At 55.1% G+C, this 26617-nt stretch overlaps 2 protein-coding genes across 6 annotated transcripts in view; one reads left to right on the top strand and one right to left on the bottom strand.

The window, feature by feature from the left end:
* Nucleotides 1-12289, top strand: part of UNKL (unk like zinc finger) — a 34668-nt gene extending 22379 nt beyond the window's left edge. For 4 of the 5 annotated variants that reach the window (XM_035021884.1, XM_035021882.1, XM_035021881.1 and 1 more), the window contains 4 exons: nucleotides 7720-7812; nucleotides 8035-8262; nucleotides 8862-9388; nucleotides 10066-12289. In XM_035021884.1, the coding sequence (XP_034877775.1) occupies nucleotides 7720-7812; nucleotides 8035-8262; nucleotides 8862-9388; nucleotides 10066-10221 (1004 nt within the window). In that variant the 3' untranslated portion in view covers nucleotides 10222-12289. The remainder of the gene's footprint in view (nucleotides 1-7719; nucleotides 7813-8034; nucleotides 8263-8861; nucleotides 9389-10065) is intronic. The other variant, XM_035021883.1, reaches the window with a different exon arrangement.
* Nucleotides 12176-26610, bottom strand: GNPTG (N-acetylglucosamine-1-phosphate transferase subunit gamma). Its single transcript, XM_035021887.1, has 11 exons — nucleotides 26531-26610; nucleotides 26397-26454; nucleotides 26248-26315; nucleotides 13631-13685; nucleotides 13481-13564; nucleotides 13303-13396; nucleotides 13111-13225; nucleotides 12951-13033; nucleotides 12731-12859; nucleotides 12578-12659; nucleotides 12176-12481 (listed from the first exon to the last, which is right to left on the bottom strand). Exons 1-11 carry the CDS (start codon nucleotides 26583-26585, stop codon nucleotides 12384-12386), a joined length of 921 nt encoding a protein of 306 aa, XP_034877778.1. The 5' UTR covers nucleotides 26586-26610; the 3' UTR covers nucleotides 12176-12383.
* Nucleotides 26611-26617: the final 7 nt, after the last annotated feature.

The following is a 26617-nucleotide window of genomic DNA, read 5'->3' as shown; positions in this document are numbered from 1 at the left end:
CCAGAGAGAAACGTCCGTGGCTGACAGCCAAGGAGTGTGTGCACGTTTTCCACCCCCTACAACTCGTGCACCCCGGTCACACTGCCAGCCTCGGGGCCCGTAGCTGAGACGCAGGTGCAGATGGCGCTGGCCCAGGTCAGGGAGGAGAGGGTGTCTTTCCAGCGGCCCTGTAGATGGCAAGTCCTGGACTTCAAAGGGGCCGAGAGCCACTGTGGTCTCTCCTGCTGACGTGAGGGACGCCTGGCAGGCGTGTGCAATCCTGCCCCAGTGTCACGGCCGACTCCTGGGACATTCTCCGTGTTCCCACCGCAGCCTGGCCTTCCCAGAGCCCCTGTGCTCATTCTGAAGAGGTTCTTCAAAGGTCACTCTTCTAGAAGCCCGGGGACCTTCTGTGGCCGGGTGTGTCTTCCCGCACAGCCTTGGTGTTCCCGCTCGGTCTCTGCTGTGGAGCTGTTTCCTCTGCCGAAGAACCTCTAGAATCGAGCTGGCCCCGCCCCCGCGCCCCCCCCCCCCCGGAAGGGACGCTGGGGGGAGAGAGGGCACCCTTGATGCAGCCACCCCCTCCCCCTACTGGTTTCTTTTGAGCCCTTTCTTTCCTTGCCGGGCACAAACTTGTGACCCCTGCTTCCGTGCTCTGGGCTTTTGTGGAAATCCTGTCCACGTGGGCGTGAAGACGGCCTGCCGCTCTCCCGGCTCTGCCTTAGACCAGGGGCGTTTGTTCAAGTCTTACCTCCTTCATGGGTAGATTCTTTGTGTGTGTTCTTTGAAGCACCAACACACACATGAGCATTGGAGCTGGACTTGGCATTGGGGTTGAGCGAGGTGTCCCTCTTGAACCACAGACGTCTCTGGTTGTATGTGGACTCGATGTGGCCAGTGGGCTCGAGAACTCAGCCCTGACTCGCACCCGGAGGCCAGCCGTGCCAGTGTTCACACATCCGGCCAAAAGGCGCCGCAGGAAGGCAGCCCCGAGCCGTCTGGCCACTGAGCAGGTCCCCTCCACACTCGGGGGCTGAGTGGTTGGTTATTCAGGAAGCGCAGTCCATATGGTGTGTCTCTCAGCAGCTGCCCTAGAGAATGTTAGAGTCCAGCGCTTGGCTGCCCTACTCGTGTGGTTAAAGCACACGGGGCAGGTGTGTTTCCACCTGGACAGGAGCCGGAAAGCCATTGGTATGAACGGCATGTTTGATTTTATTGTTTTGGGTTTTATGCAGAGTTTTTAAAAATTAAGCTTATTTTCCCCAGTTTAAAGATAGTAATAGTAAAATTGGAGCATCCTAGAAAAGTCATTAGGCAAGACACTCCCTGCCCTAATCGGCTGAGGCCATACTCAGCTTTGTTCCCCGAGGAAGGGATAGAGCTGGGTGCACCTGTGCTTTGAAAGCGGCCTCGAGGCAGGTGTGGCAGCTCCAGATCAGATCTGTATATTTTCAGTGTCCCCAGCTGTCATCCTTCCAGTAGGGGGTCCTCAGCCTGTTTGCGTGTGTCACTGAGCATTTTACAGATCCTTCTTTCCTTTACCTAAATGTTCTGTGAACCAGTTACCCAGAGTGAAGAGGTTAATGTCTTCTCAGGATCAACCTTGCTTGTTTACAGATAGTACATTTTTGTTGCTGTTAAAATCATGAGCTGCTGCCATCGGTGGGACCCTCCTGTTCTCTCCCGAGATCACGTGTTGTCATACCCCAGTAATACGGGCCCAGTTAGGACTGCCCAGGGCCGCCCTCTGGCCCTAGGAGGGCCCTAGCCAGCCACGTTTCTGCTGCTTAGGGGGGCGGGAAAGAGCCTGCCCTACCTCCTGAGGCTGGCCGATGTAGACCGGCTGATTTCTCCTCACATAGGATAGTGTGGCTCGGGTTCTGTCCTTACCAGTGCACTGCTTACAGAGGAGTAAACTCTAAAATAAATAGACTAATTGTGTAGTTAATGGATTTAGTGGAATAATTTCAGGGTCATTTGATAGATTTCGTTTCCTTTGCCTTACACTTCATGTGAGCAGGTTTCAGATTAAAATAGTGACCATCTGAAATAGTCGTCTGCGGAGCTCATTGCCGGGAGTGGCTGGGAGTAAAGGGCGGGAGAGCCTTTATCCCGACACCAGACGGACTATGGAGGGGCCGGAGGGCCTGGCTGTGGGGCTGCGGGCTCGCAGTGACCTCGAGGGCAGGGGCAGGGCCAGGGCGTGTTCATTCTGACCCCGGCCTGGCCCCGGGCCACAGCGTGCTCCCTGGTGGGCGCGTTTACACCTGAGCTGCTCCGCCCCGAGCGAAGATCCTTTCCCTGAACCAAAGCGGCCCTGCTGAGCGAAGCCCCCGCGTGCACCTGGGCTTTGGGCACGCTGCCTCGAGGCCGGAGGGGCAGGTGCCTGTGTCAGGAGGTGCGCGCCCCGCCCGGGGCCCACACACAGGGCGGCGAGGGATTGGGGGCTCGGAGGACTCGGGCTGCCTGGGCTCCCCCACGCGCACCTGCCCGCGGCCCCGGGACAGGTGCGGCGGGGGCGGGGCCGGGCCGGGTCGGGTCGAAGGGTTGCGTCAGCGGGGGCGGGGCTGGCGCGGGGCGAGTCGGAGGGTCTAGACGTTCGGGGACGGGGCCGGCACGGCGTGGGTGGTGTCGGTCTCAGGGTTACGTCACTCGGGGCGGGGCTGGCGCGGGGCCGATCGAAAGGTTGCGTCACTCGGGGGCGGGGCTGGCACGGGTGGGCGGGTGGGTCTAATTTACGTCATCGGGGGCGGGGCCGACGCGGGGCGGGCGGGGCGCGGGCTGCGTTTGAATCGGCGGCGGCGGCGGCGGCGGCGGCGCGGTGGACGGTGAGTCAGCATCGTCAGCCCCTCGCCGTTTGGGTGTGGGTCGTCGTTATGCGGAACTGGCTGTGCACCCCGGGCGAGGTGAGAGCCAACCCCCTCTCGACGCGCCTCCCTGCCAGGAGCGCAAATCCCCCTCCCCGGTTGCGCTTCCTCCCCAGGTGCGCCATGCCCCCAGGTGAGGTGCATCTCTCACCTCCCTGCTCCTTCCACCTCCCCGGTGTGCCGCCTCCCCGGGTGCACCACCCCCCTGCACCAACGCCCCCCCCCCACCAGGTAAAGAGTGTCTCCTCTCCCCCCCGACCTTCCTCCTCCCCAGGTGCACTTCTTCTCATCTCTAGGTGCTGCTCATACCCGTTGTAGTTGCCTGTGTGCCGGGCCAGGTGTGACAGCCAGGGGTCAGTACCAGGTTCCTTGGAGGCTGTGCAGGGATGTGAATGCAAACATACCCTTTTTGGGAACCTGCTCTGCAGAGGCGCGCGCTGGTTCCCTGCGTGGGCGCGATCCGCGGGGCTTCTCCAGGGGGAGAGGTACATCTTTTGCTCCCCGGCGAGGACGGGGTTCCTGCCTTGTCCTGCTGGGGATCGTCGCCTGCACTGTTGGAAATTCAGGCCGGTGGGTGAGTGGGTCTGCTGGCTGCTTCTCCATCCTGTATTAGGGGAGGACCGTCTGCTGGGGGGGCATCCGGCCCTGGCGGGGGAGCATCCTGGGTATCAGGGCTGCCCTGTGCTGGTCTTTAATTCTGTGCACTGTGCGCATTGTCCCTGTGTGTCCTTTGACCCCGAAGGACCGCGTCGCCTCTTGAATGTGCTGTGTCACGTCAGGATCTGGGGATTGCCAGGGCAGTTACTCAGCTGCTCTCCACTAATTTCTCATGAACATCTGGGCGGTTCTTGGTAGTTGGACAAGACAAGGGTTCTGGGTCAGATGGCACAGCTTTCGTAATTTGGCTCTAGATTTTGAGTGTTCAAGTCTTCTTAAAAGTCCGTTCTTTCTTTGAGAGAATATCCCGGAGCACCTGGGTTTGACTCAGAGAGCAGTGAGGTGGAGGAGGCAAGGCTCTTCCCCTGAGACAAGCAGCCAGTGTGCCCCTGCGCGCTGGCTGCGCTGTCATGGGCGGGCCGGCCCCTCTGTGTCCCCTCTGTGCCTGAGGCTGGGGGAGGGGGGCATCTCTGCTGAGTCATGGGGTGGGGGTGGGAGACTGTGAAAAGATAAATCTTTTCCAGGTGAGGAAAGGTTCCTGCTTCAGTTTCTTTTCCCCCATCTGTCAGTTTATTTGTGCTTTTGTTATTCAGAAAGTGTTTCTAGGACTGTCGGTTTAAAGCATACCATGCCTGACCTGGTGCTGAAGGTTAAGTCCGCATCGTCAGGCCTGGCTCACCTGCATGTGCAGGACAGAGGCTTGAGACCCTAGGCCAGCACAGGAAGGGTGGGTTTGGGCCTCCATCCTTGTGGCCACAGCACAGAGCGTGGAGAGGTGGGGGCAGGGCAGATGTTGGGGGGCAGTGCTTGCTTTCAGCAGGTGAGTCTGCACGGGGTCCAGGTACCCTCAAAGTCTGGGCCGACGTGCAAAACAAGGGTTTGTGAGGCTGAGCAGAAGCTCTCACAGGACAAGGGGCGCTGATGGAAGACCTGCCAGGCTGCAGCCTACAGCAGTGTTGTGTGACAGGAAGAGCCGCAGTGGGGGCTGGGTCTGGCCCGAGTGTCCACCAGCACGCCCAGGGGCACGGTCTTTCTGGGAGGAAGGACTCTTGACGTGCCGGGATTGGCATCATAGGCCACTTGAGGGACAGTGCTGGTGGGGCATGAGGGGCAGTCTGCTGAGATAGCTGGAGCTTGGGGCTCTCACTGGTGCAAGTTCAGGGAGGATAGAGGGCCTGAGGTCTCCTGATGGGCTCCTACTGAGTGCGTGGGCCCTGGTGCACCAGCGAGGGAGGCTCTTATGTCCCCAGAGTTTGAGAAGCTGCTGATGCCGCAGTGGGGCCTCTTCCTGGTGGGAGGCGGCAAAGTGCACTGGGGGACGTTGGCATCTGAGGGTTAGGGCTGCCAAAGCTGGGTGTGTCTGGGCATGGAGCAGGCACTGGAGGGGCTACCAGGCCCCCCAGGCTCCTCAGGGTAGGAGGGCAAGGTTGAGGGGGATGCTGCCTTTTCAAGGGGTACAGAGGCATGGGTACAAGGCTGACAAAGCTGGAGGACAAGGCTTGGCAGTAGTTTGGAGTGAGGTGGAGACAGGATGTCAAGAAGGGGTGGGGGTTGGTCAGCGAGGGGTGGGCTTGGATGAGAGGCGTCAGGGTCTGCAGTGTCTGCCCCAGGAGCAGGTGCACCCTTCGGGCAGTTCACAGTTCTGTCTGGGGGGTGTCCCAGGAGTTCCAGGCCTTTGGTCTACTCGGGAGATGCCTGTTCAAGCACCAGAGCCCCGAGAGGGTAGTTGGGTAGGTGTCTGTTCATGGCTCCCATTATTGCCGGTTGAATTATGTGTCCTCAAAAGGTAGGTCTCAGTTCTGATTTTTTTTTTTTTAAGATTTTATTTATTTATTTGACAGAGAGAGAGCGAGAGCAGGAACACAAGCAGGGGGAATGGGAGAGGGAGAAACAGGCTTCTTGCCGAGCAGGGAGCCCGATGTGGGACTCGATCCCAGGACCCTGGGATCATGACCTGAGCCGAAGGCAGACGCTTAACGACTGAGCCACCCAGGCGCCCTCAGTTCTGATTTCTTGTCTGAGAACGTGATTTTATCTGGAAACAGTCTTTGCAGACGCAAACAAGGTAAAATGAGGTCATTCGGATGGGTCCTAACCCAGTGTGATGTGTGTTTTTATAAGAAGAAGGTAGTTTGGCCAACATGCAGAGGGATGGCCGTGTGACAGCCGAGGCAAAGGCTGAGGTGATGTGTCTACCAGCCCAAGATGGCCAGGGGTTGCCAGCAACACCAGCAGGCCAGAGCCTCCCCTGGAGCCACTGGGGGGAGCCGGCCCTACGGGCCTTGGTCTGGACTGACTTCTAGGTCCCAACAGCGAGAATGGATTTGTGGGGCGCTGTTGGAAGCCGCCTCCTGTTGTGCTTGGTTTTGGCGGCCCCAGGATGCAAATGCCTCTGTGCTGCTGGGTGTTAGGAAGGAGCTCGCTGGCAAGCAGGTGGAGGGTCCAGAGAAGCCTGGTTTGAGGGAGCCCACAGGAGGCAGGGGCTGCACAGGCCCCAGGCGGGCGGTGTCTCCCTGAGGGATTCATCTGTCCGTTGTACCGCGACTCTCGGTTGCAGGGGCTGCTGGGGGTTGTGGTGCTGCGGCGGGCTCCCTGGCTGTCTTGGTTTGGGGCCTTTTCCCTGTGCCCCACAGAGGACCGAGGCCCCGCGTCCATGCTCAGCTCTCCTTGCCTTCTCTGCTCTTCACGGGGTGGGGCGGGGGGGCTGCTGGCCCGGCTGCCACCTGGCAGGCTCACCTCCTTCCTGGATGGGACCTGCGGGACCCCCTAAAACCTTTGTTGGAAGGGTGTTTCCTTTAGAGCGGGCAGGCCTGAGGCCAGGGTGAAGGGTGGGGCAGCAGGCTGACCTTGGTAGAATTCTCCTGGGGGCTGGGATCCAAAGCGGGGTGGGGGTGGGGGGCTGTGCCTGCATAGTGCCCCCGCTCTGTGCTCCTGGCTGCGTCTGCGAGAGGGCGCAGTGGCACTGACGGGAGTGCACAGGTCTCGCCAGGCGGTGCAGCCCCCTGGGCTCCCAGCCCCAGCCAGCACGTCTCCTCTCACCTGCCACGGACGCCAGAGCTGGTGGCCCGAGGACGGCGGATGTGTGCCTGCGCTCTGGGGACTTAGGCAGCACTGGGCCGCCTCCAGGACGCTGCGGTCCCCACTGGGGCCGGACCTCAAGTCTGCTCTGCACGTGTCCCGCAGCCGGTAGTTTGGAAGTCTGTCTCCCCCCGACTCTCCACCCCGTGTTTTCCCAGTAATTACGGTAAATGCTTTTCATTTGAGGAGGTAGTAGCTTCTCTGCAGCCTCCGGCAGGTTCGGCCTTCACTTCTGGATTCGAATGCAGTCGTTTGCAGTGGTTGCGGTCCTCCTGCTGCTTCTCAGCACATCCCTGGCACAGCAGCGTGTCCGACACGGCCAGGAGTCTGGGCCCAGCTGAGGGCGGGACGTGGTCAGAAATGACCAGTGGTTCTGACTTGCTGTCATTTGTCAGACACAGTTCAGGGGACTTTGACGCTAGTCCGCTGGGGTAGGGCAGAGGCAGAAGGCTCCGGAAGCCGGGCTCACGGATCCAGAACGAGCAGGCCCAACTAGGGCCTCCACGGTGCATCCCCTGGGCTTTGGAACGGCGGTCTGTCCTGGGGGCCTGGGGACGGGGGATGTTCTGTGGCCTCCAGAGATGGTACCTGACGCATCTGATCGGGCAGCAGCGGCGGGGAGCAAGGCTCAGCCACATGGGAAAGGCCCACCTGCTCGTGGGAGGGTGCATGGTGGGGGCAGGGTGGCGTGCAGCTGACCTCCTTGTGCTGCGCCATCAGCGCCGCAGGGTCTTCTGCAGACCCTGGGCCAGGAGACAGCAGCAGCTCAGGCCCCAGCCGGTGTCCTGGGAGTCACACGGAGGGCCGGGTCCTCTGGCCGCCCCTTCCAGAGTCGACCGCTGTGCAGCTGCTGAATTGAGAAGATTTGGGGGCTGGTGGGCCTGAGCTGGGTCCCCAGGGTCTGCTGTCGGGGTGGGGGTGAAGGGAGGGAGGCCCTACTTGCAGGAGAGGGAAAGTTTTGGGAAGTGGGGGGCCCCACGTTGTTCGATGCCTCTGATCCTTTAGCAGATGGGCCTAGAGCGTACCAGGGCCCCAGAGACCGTGCTAGCGCCATGGTCTGGGGGAGGAGAAGGCGGGTCTCCCCAGTGGGGGCAGGCTGCAGTGTAGCCCCGTGCTGAGATGACGTCTGGTTCACCAGGTTCTGCTCTGGAGCTTCATCTCTGTGATGTCGGCCTCACAGCTCTAAACAGAGAGCTGGAAGAGCATGACAGTGGCGACCTGGGCCCGACAGGTAGGAGGGCGCACCGCGGGCTCTTCCCAGGGCCAGCCTTTCTCCTCAGAGCCCTGCGACGGTTCTCGGTTGGGCAGGTTCTCAGCCCCTGGCCCCTCGGGGTACCTCCGTCTCAGCAACATGGTCTCCGCAGAGAGACCCGGGCGCGGCCACCGTGTCCCTGCATGGTGGTCATGCTGCCCCCGCCCCGCCCGCTAACTTGGCCGCCCCCGCTCTCTGCAGGTCCGAGGTCACTGGGGGGCTCAGCACCCGTCAGCATCCCGGGCTGCCTGCCCCGCTCCCCATCCCTGCACTCGTCCTCATCGCTGTCCACCTCCCCGCTCAGCTCGCTCTCCCAGTCCCTGTCGGGGCCACTCGTCTCCTCAGCCATGACGCCCCCCCAGCAGCCGCCGGCCCTCAGATCGGAGCCTGGAGCGCTGGGCTCCTCAGCCGCGTCCTACAGCTCCTTAGGTGAGCGGGTGCTGGTGGGGACATGCCCACCCTGCATGATGTCTGGAGGGGGAGGGGGGTGGTGGGGTGTGCTGCCCTCCCACGTTGCACTGCCCTATCTCAGGGGTGGCCACCGCCTGAGGGGTCTCCTGTCCAGTCCGCTGAGGGTGCCTTAGGGCGCGAACACGGGATGGCCCCAGCTGTCACCTGTGCGTGGTGGTGGGCCTCAGGCCCTGGGACCTGTGATGTCACTAGAGACCCGGTGCCAAGCACACCGACCGGCGCAACAGTAACAGCACAAGTCCTTGTATTTTTTGTTGGGAGACGTTACCTCGTGTAACTCGTCGTATTTTCAAAGAGTATTTTAAGTATCACATTACTCTCTCGTGCACACCCCTACCGTAGGCGACCCCCGCAGCTGCAGGGCCTGCAGACCGAGGCAAGGCGGGGCTCGGGGGCCAGGGATGGCGCAGGGACAGCCCTGACTTCATGTCCTCTTCTGCTTCCAGACGCCTGAGCAGCTGGAAAGGGTGCCAGGGGCAGGGGTCACTGTCAGCGGGGCCCAGAGGTGGGGTATCAGCGCCACGGCCTGTGACCTCTCCTGTCCCCTCTGCGCTCAGGCTTGAACGGCGTCCCTGGGAGCATCTGGGACTTTGTTTCCGGCAGCTTTTCTCCCAGCCCGTCCCCCATCCTGAACACCGGCCCTGCCCCTTCCTCAAGTGCGAGTCCGAACAGTGCGGAGCTGGCCCGCGTCAGGCGGCAGCTGGACGAGGCCAAGAGGAAGATCAGGCAGTGGGAGGAGTCCTGGCAGCAGGTGCAGCAGGTGAGCACGGGTGGGGGCGGGGCAGGCGCGCCTGCGAGGGGGGCACCCCGTGCTGCTGCTGCAGCCCGCCACTGCCCCGGGTTTCAGGCCTGTGACGCGTGGCGACGGGAGGCGAAGGAGGCGAAGGAGCGGGCCCTGGCCGCAGACAGTGCGCGGGACCTGGCGCTGCAGAAGAAGGAGGAGGTGGAGGCCCAGTTCCGGCGGCTCCGGGAAGAGCTGGAGGGCCGGGGGCTGCAGCGCTGTGCTGACCTGGGCGCCGTCCCTCTCCCCAAGCTGCACTCCCTGCAAAGTCAGCTGCGCCTGGACTTGGAAGCCGTGGATGGGGTGAGTCCTGGTTCCGGCTCTGGACGGCCCCCCGGTCTTCCTCACCAGACCCCATCCGTCCCCACTGCCAGCTCTGCCCTCCGAAGACAGGGTGTGCGCCCCTCCCGCCCCGCGGGGTCGGAGCCGGAGCGGCACCTCACAGAGGTCGCCCCCCGGGGTCCCTGGGTAGATGTCTGCCTGCCTCCACCCTTCACCTTTGCTGCCCTCGGCTGTAAATCCCTTCCACACCAGGGCCTGTTGTGAGACCTTGGAGCATCTGGAAGGTTCCACGGCCCTCACACGCTCTTCTCCTCCAGTGGCCGCTGAGGCATAGTCCCCCAGGCTTTGGCTGCTCTTGTGGCTGGAGGCCCGAGTCCCGAGTCAGGGTCCCCACCAGCCCAGACCCTCAAGCCTGCTGGCCACAGTGTGTCGGTTGGGGGCCTCTATGAGGGCCTAGCCCTTTGAGGTGGCACCTGCTTGGCCGCCCCTTCCCACGCCGGTGTGGCAGCTCGGCTCCTGGCGTCTCATGAGGGCTCTCCCGCCCCCCACCTTCATTCTGGGGGCGTCCCTCGGCCCTGACTCTGCAGCCGGGGCCACATTCCCCGATGACCCATGACGGCCCCATCCGTGGCTTTCCCGGGGCCTCGGTTCTGCTGGAGGCTGCCCGACCCCACCACCACCCGTGTCTCGCCCTGCAGGTGATCTTCCAGCTGCGAGCGAAGCAGTGCGCTGTGTGCCGGGAGCGGGCCCGCGGCGCCGTCCTCCAGCCTTGCCAGCACCGTGTGCTCTGTGAGCCGTGCGCCGCGGGCGCGCCCCCTTGCCCCTACTGCGAGGGCCAGCCCCTCCCATGGTGACTGCTCCGGCGCCCCCACCCCGGGCTCTGGCCTGCTTCTCTCAAACCTCACGGGCGCACCCCCAGAGCCCACCCGGCCGGCCCCACGGGCTCGGGAATGACGCACTGTGACCCTGCCAAGCACTTTGTAAACCGGGGGCGTTAGACATTGAGTTGGTATAAGCTGCTTTTTAGGTTCGTGTTTTTTTAATATGCGATAATGCGAAGCTTTGTATGTGAACTGTGAACTTACACCATTTCCTATCAGTTTATTGTTAATTCATGGTATGGTAAAGGTCTTAGATTTCTTATCCTGAAATTAGTACTTATGAAATGAGCGTTTATCTAGTAGTGAGAAATGCCTAGGATTTTTTATAGTTTTCAAATTGTGCAAATAGTATTTATAGCAGTGATACCGAAAGACAGAAGTTTTTAATTTTGTGAAAGGGACTCCTAATTGCGTACACACGCACATTAATTGGAGTTTTATATTCCAGGACCATGCAGTGGCGCTGAGCCCGATCGTGCTCCGTGACCTGCGGCCGCTTTTCTAAGTGCCTGAGCCTCGCACAAGGGGCGGAGGGCGCCCTTCCCTTGGGTTTGTGTGTTCCTCTGAGGGGAAGTGCGGCCCAGGGCCCCAATGGCGGAGGCTCTCACATTAACTTCACAAAGCCGTGCCTGAGCCTCTGTAGCCTCGCGAGCCTGCTGGGAGGGTGTCCTGGCTCCCCCTTGGGCGGCCTGAGGCCAGAGGCTTGCCCACGGCTGCTCCCTGCAGCCGGATGGACGCCAGCTTGCAGGGGTGAGGCTTCCAGGCTGCAGGGTAGCCTGGCGATTACCAGAGCCACCCCGGTGACCCCGGGCTTGCAGAGCGCGCCTGGCCGTGGCAGAAATGCTCCTGAGAACAGGTGTGGTTTTGGTGAGGACTTGAATCTTCTCTGGTCTGCATTGGGTCATTTTCCCTAGAAATCTGGGGAGAAGCAAAGGATGTCTGTAGTTGACCCAGACTTTGTTCTCCGTGCGGCAGCCGTAGCTGGCCCTCTGGCCTGGAAGTCTCGGCCCACCCGTGGCTTTGCCAAAGACGTTTAATAGCATTTTGTAAAGTGCAAAGTGGCTCAGTAAAAATTTTTATCAGTAACCAAATATTTACTATAGTAAGAGGTTGAAAACCTTTTTTAACGTAAGACACACCGATAGCTCTGTTTAAAGGTGGATCCATGACGTTCTGCAGCTAGTCCACTACTAAAGGTGACTATTGAGTTGGTTTTAGTGAATCTACTTTGTTTTTAATGATAGTGATGATTAGCTCTTAGAAATGACATATTTTGTGCTACTGTTACCACCGTTTAAAATTATTTTTATTAATATTTATGCACTTGTTTCCCATTTCAGGCCTATGGTCTTCTTTGGGAAACAGGACAATGTTTATTACCAATAAGTAGCCTAGACATTTTCAAATTATAAACAATTAAGAACAGTTAAGCTTGAGGTCTATAAGCTACTCTGGTCGGTTTTTAGTGAGACTGGAGCTGTGGCGCCGTGGGGACGACCCCCCCCCCCCCCCCCCCCCCCCGGTACATGCGCTGAGGCCAGGTGTGCTGCGAGGACCCCCAAGAATCTCGCAAGTGGAACTCTTAGGGCCCCCAGGGGACTGCTCGTTGGGTCCTCCCCACCTGTGTCTTGGTGGCCTAGGCCCTCCGAGGGAGCCTTCCCTGCCCCGCAGGCATCCCGGGGCCTCGCTGTCCTCGGTTTGGCTGTCGTTCTGCCTCTTGGCTCTCGTGGTCTCGGTCCAGCCTCCGCTGTTTGTCTAACTGGGGTCGCAGGAGACCTCGGCTCAGTGTGGATGCTTCATGTGGATTAATTTATGGAAGCCTCGATCTAGGTTTGTTCTGAGTATTTAGATGAGAATGTTACTGGAATGGAACTTTCTTAACCCAGAAGGTAGTATTTATAATGCATAATCATTTACTTGTAGTGAATTGTTTCAAGTTAACACTTGTTTAAATTTTTTTACACTACAGCATTTATGCAATGGTTTACAGAATTCATGCAATTATTTTTATCAGTACAGGAATTAAAACTTTGCATCTTTATTTTGTCACCTCTTTGAGCTGAGCCTGAGAGCCCACGGGGCCCTGAGGCAGAAGAAGTGGCCCCCACCTGCCTCCCCTTCCTGCCAATCTCGGGTCACAAGGCGTTCCCACGCAGTCCTGGGTCGCCTCGGAGTGGCTCCGCTGTCCCGTCTGGGGGTGTCTTGGGGCCCACGTGCTCGGAGCTAGAAGTCTCTGCCAGAACAGTGAGCCACCGGGGTCAGCACAGGGCCTGGCCTGCAGGCAGCAGGTCCCCAGGTGGGCTGGGGCCCCGCACGGGGCACGACTCACCCGCAGGCCTAGTGTAGGGGATGCCGTGCTGGGTCAGCATGCTCTTCAGTCTCCTGAGCTCCTTCGCCAGCTCTTTATGTGCCTGCAACACAAGAGTTCCGAGGGCAGGGCGTGCGGCCCCGCTTGGGGCCAGGCACCCTTCCCTGTCCCTACCTCACGGCAGCTCTCTATGGTCTGGAAGGCCGGGTCTTTGGCACCTCCTTCCAGCACCGATTCACTTTGTTCTGGGGTCTTTAGGTAGCCGGCATCCTCAAAAAGCGCCCTGAGCCACTTGTCATAGCCCTGGCAACGGAGGAAGAGGGAAGAGCCAGCTCGTGGCTGCGCCACGCCCGGGCAAGGAGATGCCCGCCCTGTACCTCACCGCCTACCTCACCTGGGCGGTGATGAGCTCATCAGCCAGGTCCTGCTCCAGCTGGTCCCACCGCTGCTGCAGGGCAGGGGGCAGGGCCGGGTACACTACAATCCAACAGACGCCCACTTAGCCGAGCTCCCCTGCCCCCCACCTGCACCCCGGGCTGGCCCCAGGGTCCTACCCAACAAGGAGTGTGGGTGGCAGACAAGAGGCGTCTCGAACGTCAGCGCATAGACACAGGTGCTCGGCTCAGACACGTGCGCCAGACGGCTGCTTTTCCCACAGGTAAGCTCCACCTGTGGGGAAAGCCTTGGTGGGCAGGTTGGGGGAAGCTGGGTCCCCGCATCCTCGGGCCCTTCCCCCACGGTCCCACCTTGCTCTGCCGGCTCCGGGAGTGGCAGGAGTCGCCGTCCCTCATCCACATGCCCCTGAAGGTGTTGTTGGAGATTTCCCACTCGTTCCAGATGCTGAGGGAGAACAGCACGTGAGGCGGGATGGGGGGGCACCAGCCCAGGGGCCCGGGACCGCCCACCTGCACACCCCTGGCTCACCCCAGGATCCCACTATAGGCGTTCCAGCGGAAGGTCTGCTCATGCTGCGTCACGTTGCGAAACGGGCAGAACTCGTACTTGTACCTGGGGGCACAGATGCGTCGGGGGGGTCCTGGCCCCCACCCCCCGCCAACACCTTCCCTCACTCACGTGGACTCCACCAGGCTGAAGCACTTGCCAGAAAGCCTGAAGAGGTGCGCAGGCCCTGGAAAAGAGCACAAGAGGCCAAGTCGAGCGTGGAGTGCAGGTGTGCGGACAGCCCACAGGACTAGACCTTCCAGGGAAAGGCAGGTCGGTTTAAACTTGAGATGGGAGCACGGGAGCCTGCCTGATGTAAGGAAAACAGAAGAACCAGAAACCGGCTGAACCAACCTTACAGAAGTTCTGGAGCACAGAGGGTGACCACAACCAAATAAGTACCAAGCCACCTTCAAGCTGGTGGGACCAGTCCTGGGGTGTCTGTACTTGCCACCACCCCCAATGTGGTCATGAGCAGCAAGCAGGCCAGCTTGTCTGCAACTTCCCAACAGGCTGGGGCTGACCAAGGACTGGTCTCCGCTTTGCCTAACTTGGATCTCAAGCAGGAAAGGTGGGCATGGCTCACGAAAGCTGCAGGGGGCACAGAGCCGTGCAGGAGTTTGGGGCAGGAGCTTATGGGGGGACACCGACGACAGAGCAGTGGGGGGAGATGGGAAAGGCAGGCCTTCGAGAGCAGCCACATACACGGCTGACGAGGAGCCCCAGCACAGAGCCCTGTTTTCCACAAATTCTCACAAGGCAGCAGGAAAACATGGCCTTAACCAAGGGAAAGGTGACAAAACCATCCCAGGAGCAGCCCAGAGGCCGGACTTAGGAAAGATTTCCAAACAGTCTTAAATACGATCCAAGAACTAAAGGAATACAGACAAAAACATATTACAGGAAGAAACCAGAAGAGAAATACTGGAGCTGAAAAATACAAGCCAAGTAAAGAAGTTGCAGGAAGGGTCAACAGCATCTGAGCAGATGGAAGAACCAGTAAATGGCCACGGAGCTGTGGGCACCACATGGGAGCCCCGGCAGAAACGTCCCAACTGGACAGAAGACGTGAATTTACAAATCCAGGACGCTCACTGAACTGCAAGCAGGCGAGGCTCCGACCCTCACAGAGACACATGAGAAGATCGTGAGAAATCCAAAGTCCGTCACACGTAGGCAACGTCCCCGAGCTCATCGGCGGGGCCCCGCGAAGATGGCGTGCGGGCCAGAGGGCAGCTCAATTGTTCTGCATCCAAAACAACCCTCCCCACGGAGGCGGAGCTGAGGGGTTCCTGATGGCTGTGGGGTGCCCGTCCAGACGGAGCAAGTTTGTATGCTTCTCCAGTAAAAGTGAATCCACGGCCAACCTGCATGGCCGGGAGGGTCAATCTATAGACTCCAGAAGACAGATGCACGACACAGCATCACAAGCCTTTGCTGATGGCACCCAGTCCAAGGGGGTTGCCAGTGGGATTGGTGACCGGGCTGGGGGAGGGGCAGAGCTGACGGGAGCGTTTGTATGGGATATGACAGTTGAAAAAATTCATAATAGAATTTAGTCATTTCCAATGTTACTAACCCCTGTGGTTTCCACAGAGAAAATAGACGTGGGATATACACAAGCAGAAATGAGACGGAAATCAAGCGTGTCACCTGGAAGAAAACGTCAACGGGGTAAGGCAGGAGAGGAGGGACAGAGAAGTCACAAAGCTGAGCCACTTTGGTTCCACAGGGTCTGTCCTTTCAAGTACATTCCGAGGATATGCACCAGCCTGGACCCCACCGCAAACAGACCAGACCCTAAGCTGGAAGTCGTTAGGAGACCAAGGATGCTCCATCCGAGTTCTTACTAACCTGAGATGGGTTATACCCACGTGCTTTCCTTCCCGATCACAGCAGGAGCATGTGTGGGGGATGCACAAATGTCGGAGTTAGCATCTTAACCACTGCGTCAAACAGGAAATCACAAGGGAAATGAGAAAACACTCTGGGACAGACCAGTGACCAGGGTTCCAGAGCTCACAGGCACGGTGCCAGCAATGCTGAGGGGCTCGGACACGGGCGACAAACCAGACCCTGAGTCTTTACACCTTCCAGAAGTAGACAAAGAGCACACTGAACCCAGGGCTAGCTCAAGGGAAAAATCATAAAAGGTTGGAGCAGAGGCAAAAGAAAAATCAGTAAACCCAACACCGGTCCTTTACAAAGATCAACAAAATCGATGAGTCTTTAGCTAGATGGACAGAGAACCCCACACACTGAAATTCCTAAAATCAGGTATGAAAGGGGGGACACTGCCAACTCTGCAGGAACAAGACAGGAGAATATGATGAGAAACATACTCCAACAAATTGACAACCTTCGTGAAATGGACGCATTCCTAGAAACCCAACTGATCAGTCGTCGTCACATGTTCCCAGAGCCTCCGTGGCCAGCACCACCCTGGGACCAGAGTCACGAAGATCCATCATGAACACGAACACAGAAAATCCTCAACGAAAACACCAGCAGGGGCGCCTGGGTGGCTCAGATGGTTAAGCGTCTGCCTTCGGCTCAGGTCATGATCCCAGGGTTCTGGGATCGAGTCCCGCATCGGGCTCCCTGCTCCGCGGGAGGCCTGCTTCTCCCTCTGCCTCTCTCTCTCTGTCTCTCATGAATAAATAAATAAAATCTTTAAAAAGAAAACACCAGCAGATGCACTTCAACAGCACATTAAAGGGATCCCACACCATCACCAAGTGGGGTTCATTCCTGAAATACGAGGACGGTTCAACATCCAACAATACAATCCGTTAACAGAAGGAAGAAGGGAACCCCACGGCCACCTGGCCGTTGCAGAAAGCAGCACCTGACAGAATTCAACCCCCCTTCATGACAAACACTCCACAAAGGAAGAAAAGCAGGAAAGCAGCGGCACAATGGAGGCCACCGAGGCCGACCCCACAGCGCGCCCTGAGGGCAGTGCAGGGCGGCGCGAGACCCGACGTACTCCTCCTCAGATCCAGAAGGAGATGAGGACGCGCTCCGCACTGCGCTCCCTGTTCCAGCACCGCACTGCAAGTTCTAGCTAGAGCAATTAGGCACAAGAGAGAGAAAGGCATCCAAATTGGAAAGGAAGAAACACAACTCTGTTGCCAGGATCGCGTGTGGAGAAAGCAGAGTCCACAAAAGTCTGTTCCCAATGTTGCAGGACACGACACTGACAAACACCAGGTGTGTTTCCCTACACTAACAATCCAGAAAGGAAATTCAACAATTCCATACACAAGAGTATTGAAAAGAAAAACAGTGGGAATACGCCAAAAAGGCAAAATACTTGTACAAACTACAGAATGCAGCTGACTAAAAGATATAAATAAATGAATAGAAGCCCTGTGTTCACAGATAGGAAAACTTAATCTTAAAATGTGAATACTACCTTAAATGACCTAATTCAGTCTGTATCAAAATCCCAGTAACATCTGTTTGCAGAAATAGGAAAACCCATCCTAAAATTAAAATGGAATCTCAACCCCAAACAGCCAAAACTATCTTTAAAAGAACAAAGTTAGTTGAGGGGCGCCTGGGTGGCTCAGTCGTTAAGCGGCTGCCTTCGGCTCAGGTCATGATCCCAGAGTCCTGGGATCGAGCCCCGCATCCAGCTCCCTGCTCAGCGGGAAGCCTGCTTCTCCCTCTCCCACTCCCCCTGCTTGTGTTCCCTCTCTCGGTGTCTTTCTCAAATAAATAAAATCTTAAGAAAAAAAAAAAAGGACAGTTGAAAAACTCAATCCCTGATTTCAAAACATGCTTCAAAGCCACAGACTGAAACAGTGTGGTGCTGGCGTGCACACAGGTGGGGTGACGGAGCCCAGAGCCCACAGACGGTCCTGAACATCCGTTCTTATGATCTGATATCAAGACCATTCAGTGGGGGAAAGGGCCATTTTCTCAATAAATGGTGCCGGGAAACAATAACCAGACGTAGAGGAAGGAACCGGAACCTTACTTTACACCATATACAAAAATAACTCAAAATGAATTTGAGGCTAAGCCTAAAAAGCTTAGTAGAAAAACAGGAGAAAATCCTCAGGACATGGGCTTTGGCAATGACTTCTTGGCTATGACCGCAAAGGCAAAGCAAGTGAACCAAACTGTATAGAGTGAGGAACATGACCTTGCAGGAAAAATCCCTCTTACGGATTTAAGAGCACAAACTTTCATGAGTTAGTGGTAACAGCCCTTGAGAGTTCTGACATCCTCATCTGTGTAGAGAGAAGCAAAGGACAATGTGAACCGTGGCTGACAACAGGCCGACCCTCCTGCAGGGCGCTTCGGAGCCCACCCCAGTGTCATGGACCAGAGCGACAGGCATGATGGGGGATGACCCAGCAGCTGCGAAGTCGGGGCAACACAAGAAGGCAGTGGGCCCCGAGGATGAGCCCCCAGGGGTTTCCTTCTCAGGGCCACCCCCAGGAAGGACAGCGGCCCCAAAGCTCAGAACAGACGAAGAGTAACTGCTGAAAAGCATTTACAGTCAGTGTTTTCAGATCAGCCCTTCAATTCTTTAAACTCGAAGAAAATACATGTACTTGACACAATTCAGCAGGTGCCACGCTGCCAGGCCCCCGGACACGGGTGCAACCCTACAGTGCCCTCCTCATGGGGGTGGATACACTTCCTTGGTTCACTGTTTTTTGCTGCCATTACTGAGCACAAAACTGACAAGGGAAGTCATGGAAATGTTTGCAATTAGACAACTACAGAAAAGAAAACCCTCATTTTCAAACTCCAAAACTGCAGGTGGTGTCTGAGAACCAGTCGAGCACACACATGGCTTTTGAAAAAAAAACAGCACTGGTTTACAAGTCAAGTTGGGGGGCTCCTGGCCACCTCAGTGGGAGGAGCTTGCAACTCTTGATCTCGGGGTCCTGAGTTCGAGCCCCATGCTGGGTGTGTAGCAGTTATTTAAAAAAGTAAATAAAATTAATATTTTTACTTTCGGAAACTACAAGTTAGATGAGCCGTTTGGTTGTATCTGGGAGAAGGCAGCTGGCTTACTGTTGTGTGTGTGGTCTTGCTTAGAAAACATTTAATGTCTCCAGTATTTTCTCATGGTTTCCTGCAAGAAAAGACCGAGACAGCCTCCTCCACCCCCTTGGGGCTCTCCCTGCCCCACATCGGGGTGGTTCTCCCTGCTTTGCTAGGACATCAGAGCCCTGGGCAAACAACTGATCATTCTCAGTCTTCCATTCTCAGTCTTAAAGACACAAAACCAAGATCAAAGCTCACGTTCTGGAAAACATGGGAAATCTGCACATGAACTCTGGGTTCTGAGTCCCATGGAATCCCGTGTGACCTGCCGCCCGCTGGGATCAGTCCTGAGCTCGCCGGTGCCCAGGGTCCGAAGGTCCGAGCACTCTCTTCTGCTGACCTGTGTTGCTTTCAGCTCTTCTAAATCCATGATTAACTTACATTCCCTTTTAAATTTATTTGACACAGAGAGAGAGACAGCGAGAGAGGGAACACAAGCAGGGGGAGTAGGAGAGGGAGAAGCAGGCTTCCCGCTGAGCAGGGAGCCCGACGTGGGGCTCGATCCCAGGACCCCGAGATCATGACCTGAGCCGAAGCAGATGCTTAACCAACTGAGCCACCCAGGTGCCCCTACATTCCCTTTTAAAATTATGACTTAATTGCTAAAAAAGATTACTTTTGTCATAATGATGGGAAATTTTTTCACAGAACTTTTTTTTTTTTTTAAGATTTTATTTATTTATTTGACAGAGAAAGACACAGCGAGAGAGGGAACACAAGCAGGGGGAGTGGGAGAGGGAGAAGCAGACTCCCTGCCGAGCAGGGAGCCCGATGTGGGACTCGATCCAGGGACTCCAGGATCATGACCTGAGCCGAAGGCAGTCGCTTAACCAACTGAGCCACCCAGGCGCCCTACTAGTGGCTTTTAAAAAGCGAAGCTTAATTAACAGAATGGGCTTTTCCTGAGACCGCTTTCTCTGTGTCTCTCACCGCACGGCTCTGGATGAGAGTTAAAGTCACCTGGTAAATAGCGAGCCCTTCGCTTACCTTTCCTAATGCAACCTTTGGACACCTGTTTTGGAAGCCAGCTTGAGTCACAGTAAAGGACACACACATTTAGGTGGGGAGGAGTGGTAAAACTGGAGAGTTGTGTCTTAATTACATGAAAATAGCTCTAGAATATTTCGTAGGAAACTATTTGAGCTGCATAATCCAAACACATCAAGCGTCCAGTGGGACTATTTTTATAAACGTACACGTCTTCATGGGTCAGAACCCTTCAGTCTGTAACAAATCACTCCAGATGAAAGCCATCTCTCAGAAAAGCCTTGCTCTGTTGAGAATACATGCTTTAAAGCTTCAGACCGAAGTAGAGCAGTGCGGACGGGAGCAGGCCTTCCCCTGGCTGAGGGCCATACTGAAGAAGACTGCTCACACCCTTTCTTCTGCCCAGTAGAGAGTTTTGTTGTTTGCCCACTCAGCATTTTTAGAGATTGTACATTTGTTCAATCACGTTAGTTGGTTTGGGAATAAACATTTTCTAAAAAGGGATAGTCCTGAAAAATCAGTGTCTCAAGAGTTTCTAGTCACTAGAATGGACCCAGCCCAGGGCCGGCAGCCCCACAGAGGCCCCACGCCCCCAGCACCAGCTCCCCGCTGCACGTGCAGTGCCCAAAGCACCGCCGGCTTTGACAGCAGTATTCTAGCACCTTCTTTTCACATCTTTGGAAACAACTACATTAAAAACCTTATTAATCAGGAGGCCTGCAAAGATTAGGTTTGCTTTCTGAAGGAACAGTCCAGTGAGGTGGCTGGAGAGGCTATTTCTGCCTAACTTATGTATGCCCTATACTTCCTGGGCACACTTTGTAGAAAAATAGTTTGAGCTTTGGTACATTTTGAGCAAATGGGGCCCGTTTAAAAATCTTAGAATAATTTAACATTCACCCTTTATACCTGTTTTGAAAGCCTTTACATTTTTGTTGGGTAATTTTTAAAAAAAATTTTGTTTGAGAGAAAATGCGCATGTGGGGTGGGGCAGAGGGAGATGGAGAAACAGACTCCCCGCTGAGCAGGGAGCAGTCAGGTAATTTTTTCCAAGCCATGAATATAATCTATTAAACCATGTTTATGCTACCCATTCTGTTTTTCAGTTGGAAAAAAAGATGTTTGTTAAAAATATTTATGAAGAAGAGTTTAAATATTTTTAATCTTAGGAGCACCTGGGTGGCTCAGTTGGTTAAGTGTCCAACTCCTGGTTTCAGTTCGGGTCATGAGCTCAGGGTTGTGAGACTCAGCCCCATGTCAGGCTCTGTGATGAGCATGGAGTCTGTTTAAGTCTCTCTCTCTCTGCCTCTGCTCTGCCCCTGCCCCCTGGCTTGCTCACTCTCACTAAAATAAATAAATCTTTACATATATTTTTTAATCTTAAAAAAAACAAAAAGGGGGCGCCTGGGTGGCTCAGTCGTTAGGCGTCTGCCTTCGGCTCAGGTCATGATTCCGGGGTCCTGGGATCGAGCTCCGCATCGGGCTCCCTGCTCGGCGGGAAGCCTGCTTCTCCCTCTCCCGCTCCCCCTGCTTGTGTTCCCTCTCTGTCAAAAAAAAAAAAAAAAAAAAATGCACCACATGGCAGCCCAACACTGCCTACGAGCTCTGCGGGGCTCCCTGGCCCAGCCCTGCACACACACATGGGGGGAGGCCTGCAAAGCCAGAGACCCAGCAGGGCCCAAGTGTGGGCTCAGATCTGTCTGAATAGATCATGCTCTTCAAAGGAGCACAGCCAAGCCCGCGTCAAGAACTTACTCCAAAAATATGAGACATGTGAGCACGCAGGCAGTGCGACCCACACTGGAGAGAAAAGGAAAACCACTGTGGCTCAAGCCCCACACGGCACAAATGCTGGAAGCAGAAGAGAATTTTAAAGCAGTTATTACAACATGTTCAAGGGAGTAAAACAAAACAGGAATAAATAATAAGTCTCAGCAGTTATGTAGAAAATAGAAAAAAGAACTGAAATTCTAGAAATAAAAAGGTCAGAAATAATTAGCAATTTAAATCCAATATATAAAACGTGTACTCATCTTGACCGAGTGGGGTTCATTCCAAGGATACAAGATTGGCTCAACATTCAGAAATTCCCGCTAACCACTGTATAAACAGCCCGAAAAAGCGAACTCTCTGAGCGTCTCAATAGGTACAGAAAAGCATTTGACACAATCCTATTCATTCGCATGGTGAAAACTCAGCAAGCAGGCAGAAGAGGGAACCTCCTCTCCCGACCAAGGGGGGACGCCGGAGCCGACAGAGGGATGCTGAGCAAGGAGCAGGGAAGGGAGAGCGGCTCTTCAGCAGCACAGGAGGCCTGGCCGGTGCAAGACACAAGAAAAACAAACGAAAGGCACCAGATTGGAAAGGAAAAAAAAAGAAACAAGTCTTTATTCCAGCAAACATGAAGAAGAAATGTTAAGCACCACAGGAACGCAATGAACAAAATTCAGAATGTGGTAAACAAATGACCCAGTTTCTTCAATAAAGAAATTGTGAGCAAACAGGGAGGGGAGCTATAGATCCAAAGTCCATGAGGCCACAGCACACGGAGCAGAAACGCTGACTTGGACAAACCAGCTCTTAACGATGTGAGACCATTAGAAACCTAAGGCACTGACAGGATTTTTATCGAAGGAATTAGTGTTTTTGTTTTCTTTTTTTAAAGCGTGAAGAAGATAATGTGGCTATGCCCTTAGGACGAAGACGCCAAAATATATACAAATGAGCTGAATGGTGAGAACAGAACTGCGGGGTGAGGGCTGAGGCTGAGTGCCGGGACTTGGGGCCTCATCGTCCTTCCCTCCCACTTTCCCACATGCTCCAAATCGGCCCTATCACAAAACTGTTTAAACTCAAGTAAAAATCGGGGCACCTGGAGGCTCTGTCGGGTGAGCGTCCGATTCTTGATTTCAGCTCAGGTCATGATCTCAGGGCCATGAGATCGAGCTCCAGGTGGGGCTCTGGGCTCAGTGAGGAGTTTGCTTGGGATTCTCTCCCTCTGCCGCTCTCCCCGCCCACCCCGCTCTTGAGCACTTTCTCTAAAATAGATGATTCTTGGGGGCACCTGGGTGGCGCAGTCGTTTGGCGTCTGCCTTCGGCTCAGGTCATGATCCCAGGGTCCTGGGATCGAGCCCCGCATCGGGCTCCCTGCTCCGCGGGAAGCCTGCTTCTCCCTCTCCCCCTCCCCCTGCTTGTGTTCCCTCTCGCTGTGTCTCTCTCTGTCAAATAAATAAAATCTTTAAAAAAATAAAATAGATGATTCTTAAAAAACAAAACTTAAAAAAAAGGTTTTAAAGTTAGTGAAAATCGAAGGTGAAAAAGATGCATGGCAGGCCCTACCACTGAGCACAGGCAGAAAGTGCTTGTCGAAGTGATTAGTAGACACAGACGTGCTCAGCCTCACACCACACAGCTCTGACGTCTGTCTCTGGTTGGACACATCCTAAAATGAACTGCATAAAAACTCAAGCCTCACCCACTCATTTCATGTTACTAGTAGTATTGTTATTATAATCCCAAAGCTATTTTCTGTAATTATGGGAGTTAGCCAGTAAATATACTTATGTGATTAAGGAACCCAGCTTTTCAGTGTTAGAAAAAGAAAACAACCCCCCAGCCCTGTAATACTACATTTCAGTTGGAAACTTAAAGTCACATGGATCTCCCAATATAAACACATATATATGTGTGTATATGCTTTTTGAAATAATGAGACTTACAAGAAGTTGCAAAATTCCTACTCCACGGTCCACGTACCATCACGCAGCCTCTCCCAATGCTTACCTAGCTCTGGCTCATCACCTCAACTAGGACACTGACCTAGGCATGACAGAATCAATTACGGGCCATACTCAATTTCAGTTTTTACATGTACTCACCAATAAGAACAGTGATACACACAACACCACGGATGAGTCCCAGAAACACGAGGCTGGAAAGAAACCAGACACGGGAACATATGCTCTGGGACTCCATGTAGCTGGAGGCCAAGCACAGAGAAGACTCATCTACAGTGACAGACACCAGAAAGTGATGAGGAGGAGGATGTGGAAAGGAACACAGTCATTTTCTAGTTGATGAAATTGTTCTACACCTTGTTTTGGGCAACAAGGACATGGATGTGATCAACTGCCACATTTCATCAAACTGAATGTGTCAACTATAGCTCAATAAAAAGTTTCAAATGAGCCGATGATGATCTTCAAAAAGAAAAAAGAGGGGAGAGGAAGGGTATTCTTTGTCAGAGGCCATCTGCTAGGAGATGCAGCTGCATGAGAGAGGCAGAAAGTAGGCACGCACTCTCCTCCTCCCTCGGGGTAGAACGCAAGACTCCTGAGCACAGCGGTCACTCAGAGCCCAGGGACAGCTCGCAGCCCACATGCCAAGAGCAGAGGCAGAAGCCCGTGTGGACAGCGGAGGGACCCTGGCCACAAAGCACTGCCCTCCCACATGAGGCCACACATGGTCCACTGCCTTGCTAGGAAAGATCTGTGTCCAGACCGCTGACCCTGACCACCTGACAGCTTCCCAGCCTATCTCCCTACTCACGGAGCACACACCAAAGAAAGAACCAGGCAAATGACCTAAACCAGAGCAATCCAGGAGGTCATTCTGTAAGACAACTGGCCCGGACTCCTCCAAAGTCAAGGTCATGAAAGCCTTTTTTAAAGGGGGTACAGTGTAAAGGGACCTGTTCCAGATTTAAGATTACAGACACCTGAGTAACCAAATACATGTGTGACCCTTGACTAATCCTGGGGCGGGGGGTTGGGACAGCTGTAGAGGGCACTGGGACGACTGGGGGATGTGGGCTGTTTACACACTACTAATTTTGGGGAGGTGGGGGATCCATACTGGAACTATTGACGGATAAAGTGTCATAATGTCTGTAATCTAGTTTCTTTTTTTTTAAAGATTTATTTATTTGAGAGAGAGAGAGAATGAGAGAGAGCACATGAGAGGGGGGAGGGTCAGAGGGAGAAGCAGACTGCCCGCCGAGCAGGGAGCCCGATGCGGGACTCGATCCAGGGACTCCAGGATCATGACCCGAGCCGAAGGCAGTTGCCCAACCAACTGAGCCACCCAGGCGCCCTGTAATCTAGTTTCAAATGGTTCAGCAAAATGGAAATTCACATTTTTCAAAATGATGAAAGAGAGGACCAGGCAAATGTGAACTGTTCACAGAGGTGCAGAGCACACGTGTCCACTGTCCCATTTCTCCATTTTTCTTTTCAATCCTTTTTGTAATAAAAAGCAGGGATAGTTTAGAGTGAAATCTCACATCTGTTCCCTCTCTGAGTTCATCCTACCTACCCCCAATCCCTCTGGCTTGGGCGTCCTTGCTGGAGGCCTTTACCTGCCCTCCTCCCTTTGCTGGACTCCTCTTCCCAGATATCCCCATCCCTCTCTCATGTCCTTTCCTCCTTCAGCTTCTGGCCAAAATGTCATTTCTCAGCTTTTTCCTGACTCCCCTATTTAAGTGGCTCTGTCCCTAGAGCATATGACTCTTGATCTTGGGGTCTTGAGTTTAAGCCCCACACTGGGTGTACAGTTTGCTTAATAATAATAATTAAAAATAAAAAGGGCACCTGGGTGGCTCAGTCGTTAAGTGTCTGCCTTCAGCTCCAGTCATGATCCCAGGGTCCTGGGATCGAGCCCCACATCAGGCTCCCTGCTCAGCGGGAAGCCTGCTTCTCCCTCTCCCACTCCCCCTGCTTGTGTTCCCTCTCTCGCTGTCTCTTTGTCAAATAAATAAATAAAATCTTTAAAAAAAATAAATAAAATGGCAATTCCCAAAACAACACTCACCTCTTCACACACACTTTCGTCTCTGCTTTCCAGACCTATAGAGTATTTCTCATCAAGCATTCTACACTTCACCTACTTCTTTGTTGGCGCACACATGCACACTCCCCCATTAGACTGTCACGAAGAGAGAACAAGCTCTCTGCGTTTTGCTCATTTCTGCATTCCCATCACAGACCCTAACACACAGCAGTGCTCAATAAAAAACATTACGGGGTTTTTTGCTTCCCGTGTTTCTCATTTGACGACCCAGTGATTCCACTTCTGGGATCCTGCCTTAGGAAACCACGCACACAGCCTAGAAAGAGACAATCCGCACGAAGGATGTTCTCCACAGCATTGCTTCTAACGACCAACAAATTTAAACGTAACATCTGACGATAAAAGGACACAGGCCCATCCTATGAAAGACTAAGTATCAAGAGAGAAGAGTGAAGGCCAGTGTTCACCACCACGAAGACACACCGCGAGCAACAGCAAATGCGCAAACCTGCGTAGTTCGTGCTGTTCAAAAAAAAAGCAAAAAATACGTTTTAAAAAATAGCGGCAGAAAGCACCAAACCACATTAATGCACATTTTTCCTTGTACACTTACGCACGTAAAAGCACAAAAGACGTCTGTGGCCAACTATTAACTGAGATCACCTTCACAAAAGGAATTAAAGAAGACTAAATTCGGAGGTAACTATTTAACTCGTACTAGAACGTTCTGGAATAACGTTGGTGCACTCAAACTCTGAGAGGCTGACAAACGAATGCACGAGACTCCGGGCCCTTTCAGGGCCCTCATCCCAGGCTGCCCCGGCCACCCGAGCCGGAAATCCGCGCCGGCTCCCTGCTTCCCTCCCTGGCCGCCCCCACGTCCGCGGCCAGGGTCCCGCACTCACCAGACACGGGTGAAGGATCCCTCTTGGGTTGGAGGCGACTAGTCTGGGGCAGGAACGGGTTGTTGAGCCTGCGAGAAGCGGCAGGGTCAGGGGGAGCCGGACTCCGGGCTGTCCCTCCGCGCCCCGCCGCGCCCGGCGCGGCCGCTCACCCGAACGCGTTGGGCTCCTCCACCACCTTCATCTTGGCGGCAGCGGCGGGCGCGGGCCCTGCGGGGAACGGGGCGGTCAGGAGGCGGGCGGGAGGCGGCGCACGCGAGGGGCCCCGGAGCGCGGGGACACTAACCCGGCGCCGCGAGCCCCAGCAGCAGCAGCAGGAAGCCCGCCAGCCTCGCCGCCATCGCTCCCCCGCGCGCGGTCACGTGGGCGGCGC

The sequence above is a fragment of the Mirounga leonina genome, unplaced genomic scaffold (genome assembly GCF_011800145.1).
Source record: "Mirounga leonina isolate KUSES-001 unplaced genomic scaffold, KU_Mleo_1.0 Mir_175, whole genome shotgun sequence".
NCBI lineage: Eukaryota > Metazoa > Chordata > Mammalia > Carnivora > Phocidae > Mirounga > Mirounga leonina.
The sequence above is the reverse complement of the archived record's forward strand: the minus strand, read 5'-3'. Positions and strand labels throughout refer to the sequence as shown.

Excerpts from the sequence above, each read along its gene's own strand:
- GNPTG (XM_035021887.1), bottom strand. The coding sequence starts at position 26,585 with ATGGCGGCGAGGCTGGCGGGCTTCCTGCTGCTGCTGCTGGGGCTCGCG. Across the intron at positions 26,316-26,396 it reads GAGGAGCCCAACGCGTTCGG|GCTCAACAACCCGTTCCTGC; the intron begins GTGAGCGGCCGC and ends CGCTTCTCGCAG. Across the intron at positions 13,034-13,110 it reads CCACCCACACTCCTTGTTGG|TGTACCCGGCCCTGCCCCCT; the intron begins GTAGGACCCTGG and ends GTTGGATTGTAG.